Source organism: Augochlora pura, chromosome 7, assembly GCF_028453695.1.
Source record: "Augochlora pura isolate Apur16 chromosome 7, APUR_v2.2.1, whole genome shotgun sequence".
Classification (NCBI taxonomy): domain Eukaryota; kingdom Metazoa; phylum Arthropoda; class Insecta; order Hymenoptera; family Halictidae; genus Augochlora; species Augochlora pura.
Genome location: NC_135778.1, coordinates 17,104,776 through 17,120,650, shown reverse-complemented (window position 1 = coordinate 17,120,650; position 15,875 = coordinate 17,104,776). Strand labels below are relative to the sequence as shown.

General features: G+C 52.6%; 1 protein-coding gene across 11 annotated transcripts in view; it reads right to left on the bottom strand.

Annotated features, from left to right (window-relative positions):
* Positions 1–15,875, bottom strand: part of LOC144473590 (protein bric-a-brac 1) — a 267,144-nt gene that overhangs the window by 14,793 nt on the left and 236,476 nt on the right. For all 11 annotated transcript variants that reach the window (XM_078187565.1, XM_078187566.1, XM_078187567.1 and 8 more), the window contains one exon: positions 1,400–1,457. In XM_078187565.1, coding sequence (XP_078043691.1) covers positions 1,400–1,457 — 58 coding nt within the window. The remainder of the gene's footprint in view (positions 1–1,399; positions 1,458–15,875) is intronic.

Sequence of the window (15,875 nt, the reverse complement as noted above, 5' to 3'; positions counted from 1 at the left end):
GTTTAGGCGATGTTTAGGCGGTACGGCGGCCTGTGTGGCCTCTGGCCTCTTCACGCAACTCGGATCCGACGATCTCGAGACCAGGATGGATCGGCCTATATCCTACGGACATATATCCCCTTCTTATCTCTTATCTCATATCTCTTAGCTTTCCCGGCAACCACACCACCCCGCAACCCGCCACCTTCTCTCTCTCCTACGCGTACAGCAGAGATCTCTAGATCCATTTATACTTCGGTTTCCGCATTCTTTTCGCCGATCTCGTCGACCTTTTCCTTCCTCGCTCGTACCTCCACGCTACAATCGTCTACTCCAAGGAAATCTCCGTGGACAAACGGGTGGAAAGGAAGGGGGCTGCGGCGGTACACCGGTGAGACGACCAGGCGAACCAATTCTAATCGTCCTGGATGTTTCGTTCGTTCCGATCGGTAGTAACGTGCGACGATCCGTTATTTTTTTCGAAGACCGCAGTTCTGCCCGGGGAGTGTGCAGCAAAAAATCGGAGACTATCGGACACGGTCCTGATTAAGAGCGTTCGAAAAAGGAGAAGAAGAAGGAGAAGAAGAAGAAGAAGAAGAATCGAGGTTGGATCCCCTCCGGGTGGCACATCTTGTTAGAAGCCGTCAATCGTTTGGTGGGAATTAGGATCGCGTTCTCGAGTCCCTGCTGTCTCGGGGTGAACGCGAGGCTCGATTCGTCGAAACAGCCAGGTTGGAACAACCCTGACGAAAGGAATCGTTACGCGAATGCGGTGGGAGTCGAGGCGCGTGGGAGTCTGCAGACGAGTCGGCTTCTTGGGCGGCTGGAATCACGAGCACGTTATCGGCGGTGCCATTAACGGCCGACCTCGCTCGGTTGTCTATCTAAATTGCTTTCTATATTAAAGCAACGCGCGTTCTTCGGCTTCGTTATTGCCGGGATAACGGCGAATGCGTGTTCCACGGCTCGCATCGCTCAACACCTTTTTCCGCTCGGTCTTCTCGCGCTCTCCTTCCGCGGCCGTCCCTCCTCTTGCTCTTCTTCGGCCGAGGTATAGTATACGTTGTTTCCCGTCGGGCTCGGTTCACCCGAGTCGTCTCACCGTTTACACGCCACCTTTAGTCGTCGCTTTCCTCCCGTTTCTTCTGTCCTCGGTCCGCTGATCGCTTAATCCGTCGGCTACCCGGGAAGAAGGGGGAATCGGTCGACGTTCGTGGTGAACGGGAAACGATCGCGACCAGCCAATGTCGATCGCGGGACACTTCGAAATCGCGCGGAACCGCCCCGACGGGACCCCCGGCTACGAGGATCCCGAGGAGACAGACGGTCCGGGTTCGAACGCGTTGCATATCTGAAATGCGCTGTCGCGACAGCTGCTGGTAGACAATTAGGTAAACGCGGGGAGCTTCGAACAACTTACCTGCTATACTCGACGTGGAGGCTCCGAGCCAAGCGTGGGATGACTCCAACAACTTGGCCTGCAACAAGAAGAGAGAAAACAACGGTTAGAGACCTCTGCTCAAGAGGGTGTCGATGGGCTTTGGTCGCGTCCAGCTATCGTCTCCCGGAGGATCGGCCGCGAACGTTCGCCGCGAGTTCGCCGCGAGTTCGAGCGAGTTCGAGCGAGTTCGAGAGAGTTCGAGCGAACGCGCTCTACGCTCTCCAGGGGTTGAAAGGGGTTAAAGGGTTAAATTGGAGACGGTCGCAGGGGGAAGAGCTCGGCCGGAAGATGCTCGACCGGCACCGGGGAGGGACGCACGGTTTCCGGAGAACGGAGGCTCGTGTCTCTGTCGACAACTTTACTAATATGCGAGGTTTTCCGCGTCTCTAGAAAGGGGTTGCGAGACGCGCCGAAAGCGCAAGACACACGCAAAGTTGGCTCATTTGAAAAGTTTTCGTCCGCGGTCTGACGCGGCTCGCTCGCTCGCGATTTCCGCAATACGAAAGGTCCCGGGCCTATCCCGAGACTTCTCATATAGCGGATCGTTTTCAGGAGCCGGCCACTCGGCTGACTTTTCAAATTAATTTTTAAGGGCCGAACGGCCCCCATCCGCCCGTTTGATCCACGCACCTCGATCCTCTATCCTCTATCAGGCTCGAAGCCCCTTCCATTTTGCGTTTCCTACGGAATTTCGGCCGGCTCTCCTCGCCTGTCTGCGCCGCGCCGCTTCCAACAAAGTTTCGCGCCGTGCGCGCACTCTCCTCCGATCTTTTCTCCCCCGGTCTGGGCCAGCCTTATACGTTTACGAGCGTGTAGATTTCGCGCGACAATAGAAACATGGCGGCGGCGTAAGTGGCAATAATACCGGGCGAGATCTGTAATCGGCGAGAGAATAGGCATAACGTATAGACAAGGGGCCGCGTCTTATACGGCGCGGAGAGCCGTTGCCGTCGCGATGAATAGGCCGCGAGAAAAAATGAATTGCGGAACAAAGGCCGCTCCGCCAACAGAATAGACTCCATTCTACGAAGAGTTCGAATTCGTCGTCCGATGCGGAGCGGCCGTTGCGAAAGAATGCGTCCACATGGAGCGTTCCAGTCAATAATACTTATAATAGTAATTGAAGGTGCGGCCGCCGCCGCGCCGCGCCGCGCCACGCCACGCAACGCACGATGCTCCGCGAAACCTTGAATAAGAAGATAAGGTCCGCGATTGTCCTACGTTCCATCGAGATGACGACGCCTCGTTTTATTCGCATGGCGGTCACGCGCCTATGGCGAACACGACGAGGTGGGACGAAGCCGGATGTATGTACCCCCGTCGCGAATCGTGGGACACCTTGCCATTCGAACACAAATCTGGACCACGTTACGGATCGTATCAACGCCGAAAGAGTTTCAGGAACATATTTTGAACGAAGTAATTTTTCACAACTCACTCAGTCGACGAAAATCGTCGAAACCAATCATTCGAGACTAGGCGCCGCCGAATGCACTCGGCTTAAACGACATTGTAGGATAAAAGAGAGGAAAGGTGCAGCGAAATAATCGCGGTCGAAATGAATCATTTTCGATTTCGGCTAATGACAGGATGGTTTCAGGAATATATTTTTGCCGAAGACAAATCTTTCGAGATTAATCGGATGCGTTCGGTTCAGACAACGTCACTGGAGGGGAGAGAGAAAAGGTGCACCGGATTAACTGCGGTTACCTTGAAAATCGACTAGACGGCGAGCGATCGGTTCTTTCCTGCATTATGGCGTTGTAAATTATTTATACATCTTATCGGAGCGGTTCCGCGGGCAAGGAAAGCTGCACGCGCGGCTCGGGAAAACCGCAGGAGGAGCGACCGTTGTGCATCGGTGCACCGAGACGCACACGACAGGGAAATCGAGTTTGCCCGAGTGCGGGGACGAGCTTGGGCCCCGAGTTCATCGTGCGCACACACGCCGCATCCTGTCATGCGTGCATTTTTCATCGTATCGTGTCTCCGTCCCGCTGTCGGCCCGCCCGTTTGTCCATCCGTTCGTTCGTCTGTCTGTCTGTCTGTCTGTCGCGAGCTGCGCCTCGAACCTCGAAGAATGCACGTCCCCAGTGCACGCGACAAGGCTCTTTCGCGCCATTAACGAGGAAATTGCTCTTCACATTCTTCCGATTTTTTTTTCCGTCCTCCGCCGCTTGGAAAAAGTTGTCGCGTCGATTCGGCCGAAAGAAATACTAGGGGAGGGTCTCGCGACATTTGACCCGCCGTTACCGCGCGTCATCGTAAATTCACGAGCACCGTCGTTATCGACTGGTCTTATGTCCGCGCAACTTAGCAAATTCTGTTGGGACGTTTAGAGATTTACAATTTCGTGTAGCGCTGCATCGATTTCACTGCGAGCGAAGACTCTAGTTAGCAATTCGAATTTGCTGCGCTCTATCTAGGGGTCCGTGCAGCGCCAATTCGATTAGTGATAAAACGATCAAGATTTACGCACAGTTATAACTGTTAGTACGTACATATCATAGATAGACAAGTTATGACGATTGGAGATTGCATTTCTTCGTATCGCATTTCTGACCTTTTCAATTACCTTCTAAAGTTGAGGTTTTATAAAGAGTGTACAGTAACTAAGGAGTTAAGAATAACTATTATTACTATTATTATTGTTGTCATTATTATTATTATGTAGGATCGATATACGTTATTATAAGGAACAATTTAAGACCAAGAATTTTTACTTTGATACATTGGTTCAACAGTTATTTAATTTATAAAAAACGGTCCTTTATGGTAGGGAAACTAAGCTTCTTCCATACGCATGATGTAGGGTCGTCGAAAGATAATATTTATGTCAAATTTAGGGCATTGAAAAATAATGCAAAGGTATATATTTCTTCAAGAAGGTACTGCACCGATTTCATGTAAAAATGATGAATGACAGCATCGTCAAACATAATTAATTAATGAATTTAGGTAATTTAACTTCAAGAAGCAATTAATGATATTATAATGTCTTTTTGTATTTTGCCGATGCACTATATTCTCCTGAACAATTCTGTTCTATTTGTTTATTTTCTTATGTCCTAATTCGTGTCTTCGGTCGACATGGTGACAGTTCGCCACGGTCGATGAAAAGCACATTTCTTAAAAAAATCATAAACAGACATAATTATAGCAATCTATCGTATAAAATCGATACTTATTTTCAGACCAATAATCTCTCGTATTTCGGTTGAAGCGATAATGAAAAATAAAATGGATGCTCGATTTCCAGTATTGCGGATAACCGAGTATACGGAATAATTGCATTCTACCTCCATTTTCTTCCTTCATTATCACTTGGACGAAAGTACTAGGCTCCCTCTAATCATAGACCATAGTCCACCTCTCTCCCCCCATCATCAATCTCACCACTCTACTCTCGCTCATCCCTAATTCTTAGTCAATTCCCTAGACTCTTCGACTTACTACTTCACTCCTTAGGCCGAGGACTAAAATCGCAATTCGAGTCGCGACAGAAAAATTTCATAATCGCGTCGATAGAGCAAGCATCGACTTCTGCCCCAGCTCGCTCCGTTGCATAACCGTGGATAGGTTGCATCCTCTCCGAGCAAGTTCACCGCCCCCGGCCCAATCTCCGTATCGGTTGCATCGTTTGCCCGTAACGGCTCGAAACAGACGAAATATCGTACCTATTTAGAACCGAACTTTCGATGTTTTACATTACAAGACGACACGGAAGTTTGATGGGAGGCCATTTTTCGGGGTAGTTCGGAACGTTAAACGTTACAAATGGTTCCGCGCGGGTAACAAATGGCCCCGCCCGCGAAACTTCGCCCGTGTCTGCCGCTAAGTAGCGGTTTCCGAATCTTGTCGTTTTTCCGCGGGGAGGGCGGGTGGGCCGTTGAGGGGGGGGGGGGGGGGGGGGGGGGGGCGGGGGCGGCCGGGCGAAAAACCCCGAGGAAAGTTTCGTACGCGAAAGTTGGCTGGGCGGGTTGCGCGAGGAAACGCTCGAGAATGTCGCGTGGTAATCCTGGGAGGCAAGACACCCGCTATTTTTCACGGGTTCACCGTGAAAACTGCTCGGCCGCGCGCAATTCCCTTGATAACCGGCGAGGATCGCGAGCGGAGAGCAGAGAGCAGAGAGCAGAGAGCGGCCGTGCTGCGAGAAGCGGGACCGCGAGGAACGACGACAGACGTATAGCCCTGGATCGGGGTGGGCGGCGATAAACAAAAGTCGGGATAGACGCGGACGAGCGAGACGGCTGGCCTAATTAAGAAGGGCTTCGAATTCACGGTTTCCCGGCCGTTCTCACGGAAAATCCCGTGAACCTTCTGCCGAGGAGAATTTACGAGGCAGTCGTCTATCGTTGCTAATTCCTGCAAATATTTGCCGGGCAAGGATATAGGCGTGGGCGGAACGAGTAGGCGTCGGACGCGCGCGGAGGGAGGTTAAACGAAGGAGAAAGAGAAAGGGAGAAAGACTGGGAGGGAGAGAGAGAGAGAGAGGGCGCGCTCGGATGTATGCACGGGGATTTGCGTGAACGCGACGGGACGAGGACGAGGACGAGGACGAGGACGAGGACGAGGACGGGGACAAGGACGAATGCTAGTCGACGAGCAGGCTCGTTCTCTCCTTCACCGGTGCCACAGACGCCCCACCGACGTCCCACCGACGCCCCACCGACGCCGTCGACGTCGTCGAGGCTCCCGTCGACCGGCTGGAGTTTCACGCGGCAGAATGCACCGCGCCACGGCAAATTTCTAATCAGATTAGCGCGGATTAGCAAAGTTCGTTTGTTCTAATGAAATTCGTCTAAATTAACGTCGGAAGAGGGAGCGCCGTCGGAGGAGGAGCACCGGGATCGAGAGCAACGAGCGGAGCGGAGGAGAACCAAGGGGAAACAAGAGGGCCGGAAGCGAGGCGGGAGAGTCGGCGAAGAAGCTGGATGAATCGTTCGAACCGTCCGCACCTTTTCCCTTCGAACGGCTGCCTTCTTCTTTCTCTCATCGAGCTCCGCGAACCGTCCCGGCGGTGACGCCCCACCCTCTCGCGGATGGATCGAGATCATCTTGTTTCATCGAGAAGTCGACCCGGGAAAAGTCGCGGGAGTGGCTCTCTTTCGGTCAACACGAAACATCGAGCGACTTTTACCATGCCGCTTCGAAACACTGTTCGGAGGAGTCCCGATAGAGAGAGACTGTTGAACCGTGCGGCAGTCAAAGCTGAAACCCAGAGTGGTGCGTGAAAGTGCTTCACCTTCGAATTCCAGTAAACGGCGACTGGTAAATCTAAGGAACTAGTTGCGCCGAAAACAGTGGAAAGCTACGGCCGATAAAGCTTCTGTTCCGTTGCGAAGCAAGTGGACGCGTGGAGACGAAGCGTGACCGTGGCCTACACGGTGCGCTGGCGGGATGGGAGCGCCGCGCGAAGGAGGAAAAGACGGCGAGGAATTCGGAGCACGTGCTCGGCTAATTGTCGAAGAGACGCGAGAGCGGCTCGCGCAAAAACACGAAACGCGGGCCGCGAATCTGCGCGCACAGGGGGGTTACGGGCTGTGGGCCACGGGCCACGCGAATGGGTGCCGGAATGGGAATGGGAACGGGAAACGGGAAACGGGAAACGGGAAACGGGACACGGGACACGGGACACGGGACACGGGACACGGGACGGTGGTGTTCGAGGACACGCGATCCTCTCCTCGTGCAGCGCACGCACGCGCTGATATTTTATTCACCGATATCGCGCTCCAACTATTCCGCCGATAGTCGACCAGTTGCCGCGCTTAACTTTCCCTCCTCGTCCTGTCGCTCGGAATTTCGTTCGGACCTCGCTTCTCCTGTCACTGGCCGCGCGCAAACGAATACGGACGACGCGTGTTTTATTCATCTGTACACACGGGATGCGACGAAAACATCTGGATCGACCGGCGGGATCGCGCGTTCTCTATCGAATTTCGAGGAAATATGGCAATCGGTCGGCGAGGTTGCGAGGCTGCGGTCTGGTCGGACACGATCGAAATCGGCGTGAAAATTTCAGCGGGCGAGAGAACCTCTTGCGATGGCTCGTCTCGATCTCGGCCGCCGAACGCTCGGTAACGGGGAACGAATGACACCGGGAAACCAGGCGGAAGGAAGAGAGCGGACGCGCTGGAAAACGACGAATTATTTACAATTTACAGGAGTAATCGGGCCGAGTATGTTGATGCGGCGAACAGTAGGCCGGTGACGAGGCGCGCGCCGTTCGCGCATTGACTCGTCATTATCGCTTAACGAATCGTCCGGTTCCGATTGGAACTGCCACGGTTTTTAGCGAGCGGGTTTATTTGTGTACCGCCGGTGGCTGTCGTCGTTCGACGAGCAACCGTTCCCCTTTCTCGCTCTCTCACGGTCTCTCTCTCTCTCTCTCTACCCCTCTCGATCTCTCTCCCTCTCTCTCTTGCTCTCTCGCTCCACCGTTCCACCCGTTTTCACGAGTCTCTCGCGCTCTTTGCCGGTCACTGCTTTTTCGTCGTTCCGTTTTATTTCGAGCGGGACTCTACAGGTAGTCACGTACGGGGCACGCTCGATGGAAACGACCGTCCAGATAAATCCTCCTCTCGAATAGTCGCGTGGAAGCGACGAAATATGTTGGCTTCCAGCGAAACGCGGCCCGTCCCGTCCCGTCCCAACCTATCCCGTCCCATCCCATCCCATCCCATCCCATCGCATCGCATCGCGACCGACCCCATCCCCTGCACCATCCCCATCCTCGTCCCATCCCATTCCATGGCCATCCCGCGTCCCATCGCGTACCACCGCTCGAATTTAACGCGAACTTTCTCCAAAGCGTTTAGTGTCGCGTATCCGATCTCGTTCGCGATTCGACTTACCCGATGCTCGACAGCGATCAAACTGTGCGCTTTTATCGCGTCGCTTTTAAATCGAACCCGCTACCGATCTCCGGACCGGGAAACGCAATTCCGTTGACGTGCCGCAGCGAACTTGTCCGCAATCGAGTCCCGATCTCCAAGATCGTATCGAGAACGAGGGGGGAGGAGCGCGAAGGATCGAGCGAACGCGGGCCAAGAAGTTCCAGCAGTTTGCGATTAAAAACGTCCACGAATTCGACGAGAATTCGGCGACGTTTTTATCGAGATGAAAAATGTATTCGGTCTTCCTCGGGGACAATGTAAGGAAACGGTAAAACACTCGTTGACCCTACGGAGTTCACAGTAATCGATTCCACCAACACACGTCTCGGTCAAAGAGGGAAAGAAACGTCACCGAGTACACGGTATATTTGCGTTCGATCCGCGCTCTCCTTCTCTCCTTCTCTCCTACTCTCCTTCTCACCCGGCTGGCTTCTTCCGGCCCGTTCCCGCCTGAGCGCCAAAGATAACGACCGCCCGAACCCCACGCCCGGTGTAAATACGTTTTCCTTGTATATTATTTCAAGCAAGTTGAGTGGCCTCTCGATCGCGCGAACCCGCGAATCGTGGTTTTACGCGTCCACCGCGATTCGAATACATATGAAAGGGGAAGACCGGCATTGTTCGAGTCGGCTGCCGCCAACTGGCCATGTGGTCGGGTCTTTTCGAGTTGCTCCAGAGAAAGGGAACGTAAATTGTAGCATTTCAGATTTTTTAGTAGAATCATAATCTACAAAGGATGCAATCGTGGAATAAGTCGAAAGTGTGGAATAACATTTGCGAACATTGAACATCGAATAACAATCGATTGACGCGGCCGATCATGATTGAACGCTTCTACTTTCTCAGGTATCTACGGTGGCCGTACTTCACGTACCTTCGCCCATTTTAATTTTTTCCGAAAACGAAGCCTCGAACGATCATATTTATTTTATTATTTTTGGTTCAATATGATCATATTATTTTGCATATTTCTACGTAGAATTGTCTCGTTCAGAGTTGAACCGCCGGGTAATTAGTCGAAAAATACAAACTTGTTGGCTGTGTGAGTGTGTAGCTGCAGCTTGATACTCGGCAATTCCGGTGGTAAAAATGAAAATAGAAAGTCGAAGAGAATGCCACCGATGGACGGGTCACGCGACCCGACAAAAGTGCAACCGGCTGCAAGAAGGCGGGTCAACCAGGTTGAACTTGTTAAGAATAGAGCTTGCGAGTCGATTAAACAGACGGAGGGGGTGGCTTTCCGGCGGAGGACGAGGCCTCCAAGATTATAGATGCAGCGACCGCGTGATCTATCGGAGCGATAGATCGTTCTCAAGCTTTAATATATAAGGAATGGATTATCCGTTGAATAATGTGCCGGGTGGCGGGTACTACTAAGCCGCAAGCAACGTTGGTGGTCGCCGGATTCGAACGCTACCTGAACGCGAACGCGAACGCGGCCGCGCACGCACACGCACGGGTCCTGCTCACGAGTGCGTGCGCGCGTGCACGCGTGCAGCCACGCGTGTCCCGACGAGCCTCTCTTTGGCCAGATCGGGGTGTGTTCGCCGCTGCGTTAGGAATAGGGATAGAAACGTGTACGGCCGCCGATGGGAAGGGAAATGTGGAGTAGAGTGGAGTAGAATGCCGAAGAGAGGAGAGAGGAGAGAGGTGAGCGAGAAGGCGAGAGAGGGAGGCGGCACAGTCAGGAGAGAGAGAGAGAGAGAGAGAGAGAGAGAGAGAGAGAGAGAAAGAGAGACAGAGAGAGAAGACGGCAGCTCGAACTGGCCAGAGAACGGAGTTAGCGCGATGTTGGCTCGCGCGTATGTAGATAGAGTACTGAACTATGTATTAGAGTCGTGTACCTTCCGCATAGATATACCGAGGTTTGTACAGTACAAGCTTTGCCATTGGCGGAGCCCTAGCCGGTCTGAAATCCTGTACAACGGGTGCTCGCGAAATCCAGAATCACCGGCGACACCCAAACGATACTTTACGATCCCCTCGGCCGTCCTCGCTTAGCCGGACTACTATACGCTATCGAGGATTAACCGTGTTCCGTTTCGCGTACGCGGCTGCTCGTAAATTTCGCAAATTTTCTTCGTTCGCAAAAAAGTATGCTGTCGGGGACTGAAAGGTGGACGGTGGACGGTGCACGAGTCCGGTCCACCTGCCCCGGGTCCTTGGCCGTTCCTCGAGCGTTTCGATTTGTCGCGAACTAATCTCGACGGGACGGGGCGAAGAGGAACGCGAAGGAAAGCGGGAAGGGTTTTCGTAAACGGAGTGTGCACGAGAGAAGAAAAAAAACAACTCGCCGGCAAGCCCTGGCGGACAACGGGTAACAAAGACGAGCAGAGCGAGAGAAAGACCGCGCGCGGCAGGTGGTGGGAGGTGAGGACAGGAGGAGAAAAAGAAAACGATGCAAAGAGGACCGCGCGCGGCTCGGTAACGCGAGCGTGACTCGCCGGCGATCATGCTCCGAAAGATGCTCAAAAAGCAGAACAATCTTTTTAAAGCGGGAGCCGAGGGGACTTACGGTGCTGTGCGGCGCGGTGCGGCGCGGTGCGGAGCGGAACGGCCGAAAGAAAAGGAGAGCTCTCGCTCGCTCGCTCGCCGCTTCTGCGCCTGGCTCGAGTCGGATCGGAGCCGGGACGCGGGGAGAATCGGGCCACTGTAGACGGTGTACACGGCCCCGACGGTAATTAAGATAAATAAGAGAGAGAATCGAAGGCACAATGGAAGGTTACGCTCGCAACGCAAAGAAAACAAAGGCGACAAAGAAAAAATTATACGGCCGATCCCGTGCAAGGAGAAAGCGGGGGAACCGCTCGAGAACTACGGGAAAGCAGCGGGGGAGGAAAGAAAGGAACGCAGAAAGAAACAAGGGAAGAAGGGAAGAAGGGAAGAAGGGAAGAAGGAACGGCGGTGGGGGCGGACGGCGGGGACAGAGGAGGAGCGAGGAGCCGCGAGAAGGAGAGCGAGAACGGCCGCGGCGCGAACGACCGTAAACTTTAAATTTACGAAGTGATATACACGCCAAACATCCGGTAGATATTTAAACCCCGGTTTCACTAAACTCAACAATAACGTTCGCCGCTATTTCGGGGCCAGCCCGTGATTCCCGCTCGTTCCCGCCGAGCCGTGTCATAACCGTTTAATACGATTCGAATCGGATGGTCGAACGGAAAACGGTTGACTAGAACGAAACGTTTCCCCGTTTTCTATAAAGGTAACTCTATAACGGCCGACTGTTACTCGATTCGTTGCCGCCGCCGCCGGCCGGCCGGCCGGTCTTTTGTCTTTTACAGGCGCGTCCGATATTCCCGTCCCGCGTCTGTTACGGTCGAGATGATCGCGGGGACACGCGTCGCTTCGATCGCGTTAATTCGTAAACAACCAGAAATCGCGCGGAAGACGCATCGGGAATTCCTAATCGGTAAAGCAGAACGAGCCGCGGAAGGCTGACCGGAAGCTCCGGGAATCCCATTGTTCGTTGAACGATCAATTTTCCGCGAGAATACGATATCGATGTCCGATGGAACCGGGAGCGGGCTTCTTGTTCCTTTGAGGCGCCGAGAGAGACCGTCTTTCTCTTGGCCTCCTTCTTCTCCCCTTTCTCGGTTCTCTTCTTCTCCGCCTCGGCCGCGGCTCGCCGTTCAACGAGACACGGCGCGAGACGAAAGCTCCGTTCTAATGTATTTCGTCGAATTTCTCTACCCCCCGGGCCAGTCGATGTATTATTAGTCAGCGACCGGGTCACAGACGAAACCTTTTATTTATTTAAACGATTACATCGCTGCGACGTCGGTTTTATAAACCAGGCTTCTTCGCCCGCTTCGTGCGGGCACATCTCACGAACCACGACTCCTCGCGAACTGGATTATGCACGCCGATCGGAAGAATAATACACGGATTGATAACGTATCGAAGGCGGTCGGACGCGCTACTCGTCGCTTATAAAAATTGTACGACGAGCGCCACGCGATTTCTATAACCGCGGCGCGACCACGCTCACGGATCCTACGTGTTCGCCGAACGATCGAAACACCTTTCCGCGGCTCGTCCAGCTATGTAAGTCTTTAATTTCTTCTCGACGAGAAATCGTCTTTGATTTCCATCGCGCTGAAAGAAGTCGTTGAAAGAAGACCCTTCTCGATCGATCCGATCGATCCACGGCGATGATTTCCAAGCGTTCGACAACGTTTCGTCGAACTTATAACACTAGCAATCGCCCCACTTGCGAGCATCAATGTAGCTTTTTACAACAGAAAAATGATACAACGATAGTAGCAGAACAGTTATCCGATTTTTAAAACGATAATAATCATGTACCAGATTTTGTATACCTTGACAAGTCCTCGTTATAACTTCACTTTATTTATTATCAGTATCTCTTTAAATCTTAACGTTAACATTCCTCTCTGTACCAATTTTATGTTATCGAATTTAAATCAAATATATATAATAATTTATCGTGTATGTAGAATATAGACGGATATATAAACCCCTTAATTTACAGAGAAACTAGAGATATCGAAGAGTCGGTGAATGAAAAACAAAGAAAAACATATGACTAGCTAGGATTTATGCAATAGAGAATGAAATAAATTGTATTATAATGTCTTCTAAAACTAGCATGTGGCCCAATAAAGTAGATAAAATTTGGTTACCTATTAACGCTATAAAAATTACGGTTCCGGCAATTAAGTCTAAATAATCTGCTGTTTTTCGTAAAAATTCTGTTGTGTTTGATTGGATAAGTTTCTGGGAGGAACAGAAAAAAAGGTTTGCTTTTAGAAAATGTGGGAACGATATCGAGATTCGCGACGGATAGAACAGCGCGTCTAGTGAAAGAAGTCAAGGAGCCGATTACGTTCGAGAGGAAATGTCGAAAACAAGTAAGATCGGGCCTCGCAGGAGAGTCGCGTGGGTTTCGAGCGGCGTATTCGCAGGCAATTAACGTGCCCGATTCTAATTCGAGCCGATTAAAAGCACGACGTCCCGGCAATATCGTTCGAGCGATTTAATTTAATGCGGGGGGAGGGGGGGGGGGGGGCCGACTCGATTGAATCCAAATCGATTCCGGCGCGATTCGATTGGATTAATTCGGCCGATTAATTCGACAAAAACTAATTCGACGCTCGTCGGTCTCATCCGAATTATTCTAACCTCGTTCTCGGGGCGAGTTCCGTCTGTCGTCGGCGTCGCCGACGCCGCTGCTTCCGTCTGTTCCGTCCCTCGGTCGTTTTCATCGATTGCGCTCTCGACGCGCGGCCGATCTTCTCGTCGCGATAGCCTTTTCCACCCGGATGGACCGAGAGGGAGGGAGGGGGGTGAAAATTATCGGACTCTCCGAGTGCGAATCGAGTACGGGGGTCGAGTGCCCCCGGTAGCGCCCGGTTTTTAAAAACTTCGGCTTATCGGTCGCCAAACGGTATTCCCCCTCCCACCCCACCCCCTACCCCCTTTTTTTTGTTTCCAGCATTTGTTTTTTGCAACGACGCCGGGTTCTCGCGCGTCCGAAACAATTTATCTTTCACGAAACACGTCGTTTCATTATTAATTTCGGCGAGACGGACGGCGGATCCGTTGTCGGAGGTCCGAGGAGTAACGGAGGTGAGGCGAGAAGGTGACGGAGCAGTGATGGACCGGTGAAAAGGGGAGCAGGCAGGCGCGAGGGGAGGAATTCGAAATTTTAAAATCGTCGGACGAGGACGTTGCCCCCCGACGAACCGACGAACCGACGAACCGGCGCACACGTAGCACGCTTTCGCACACTCCTGCACACCAACACACACACATATACATATTTTTTTTAGCGGAATGGGTACTACGATTAAAGAGTCGGGAACAAAAGTCACCGCGGAGGCAACGTAATTCCATCCTTATGAATGTTCTATGCTTCCCTTGCCTCGTGTCCGACCGTCATATTCCACGGCTCTAGCGTTCCGCGAGAGAACGATCGATCTTGAATTCTATAAGCTCGTATAATTACCCGTCTTTTTTTCGAATTCTCTTACGAGCGAGCGATTCGCGTCACACCGCGCCGCGCGGACCTGCGTAACGCGCTGCTCTCTCCGACCGATTTTCGCTCGATCGCGCGTAAAAAGGCAAGCGGAAGCAAGCACGCTCCGGTCAGGGGGAGGAGCGGCGTGCGTTCGGGTTCGGTGAAACGACTCTCGAAGGCTCGGAACAAAGGAACAAAACGGCCGAAGCCGCTTGGTATCCCAGAACTTTGATCGTTGATTAGGAGGCGGTGACACCGACACTCGGCCACGAGGACTACAGAAATACGCTTCGGGACAACGTGACGACAAATGGAAAATAAGTAATTGCACCCGTGTCCAACAGAATCGTATCGTGTTATTCTATTCAGCTGAGAAGGATCTGTCGTTAGACGGAGGACATTTCTGGAGGAACGAATCTGCAAGGATGGAAGTTTGCTAAAAATTCACCGGCTGAAGCCCGCTCTATTCTTGCAAAATTTTAACAGCTGCTTCATTCGTCACCGCCACGTTTCGTCCAGCATTTATCAAGTTTAATATTCAGCTTGAAATACGCGAGTCATTGTAGTCGCATCGTTTGTTGCTTTTCAATTCTCTTCATCTGCCTGCTGACTTCTCTGCCAGCTCGCTGACGCTCGAAGAATTACTGGTTCCCGGCGCCGAACCAACAATTTTCTTCTTCGTTTGTGCGCCGAAGGGTTATTCGGCCCGCGCGTATTAATATAAGAAGCCGCAAGTATTATTTCGTAGTTGTTCACGATTACGTTAAAGGGGGTCGGCCGGCCAAACAAAAGTCTGAATCGAAGCGGCCAAATGTCTTCGGTTTCCGGCAGGAAAAAGACAGGTACGGGACAGGTAGGTGGCACGTGTGAAAAGGAGTAGACCGGGGCGCACTTGTAAGCCGTAACGGTGCCCGTCACGCAACAAGATTTCGCGATTGTCGGTGCGTAAAAAGGTGTAGGGCGGCGTGCGTGGGTCGGGGTTGGGGGGGGGGGGGGAGAGAGAGAGAGAGAGAGAGAGAGAGAGAGAGAGCAGGCGGGTGCTGCGGGTCGATCGGCCGTGGGCCAGAGATTCGATTTGTGCGGTCGGGAGGCGAATTCGTCGTGCGGTCCGCGTGCATTGCGATCGATCCGGCCGCGCGAGAACCGCGCTCCTTTTCTCGAATGGATGGCATCGAGTGCTCTTCGAGAACGGTCGGAACGCCGGCGCCGGTGGAGCGGGATAAGCGAATCGCGTTTGAATACCGTGTCAGTGATGCGGCACCGATTAGTGTCACCGAGGAACGACAACGCGCGCCGGGAAAAATCCTCCTCTCCCTTTTCGCTCCCCAAGGGTTCGAGAGTTAATCGCGTTATTTCCGATCACTTCGCGCGATCCGCAGTAGAAAAAAGAAAAAAATACCGACAAGCTCGTTGCTCCTTTACTCGGTGCCGCGCCGTTCCCAGTTCAGGCCGCTCGTCTCCCGCAATTGCACCGCCCCGTCTTTGCGCTCCGGGACGAGACCGCGCGAGAAATCATGTCTTCGAGGAAAAGGTCGACTGCGTTGCGTTCTATGTAACGCGAACGCGGTAA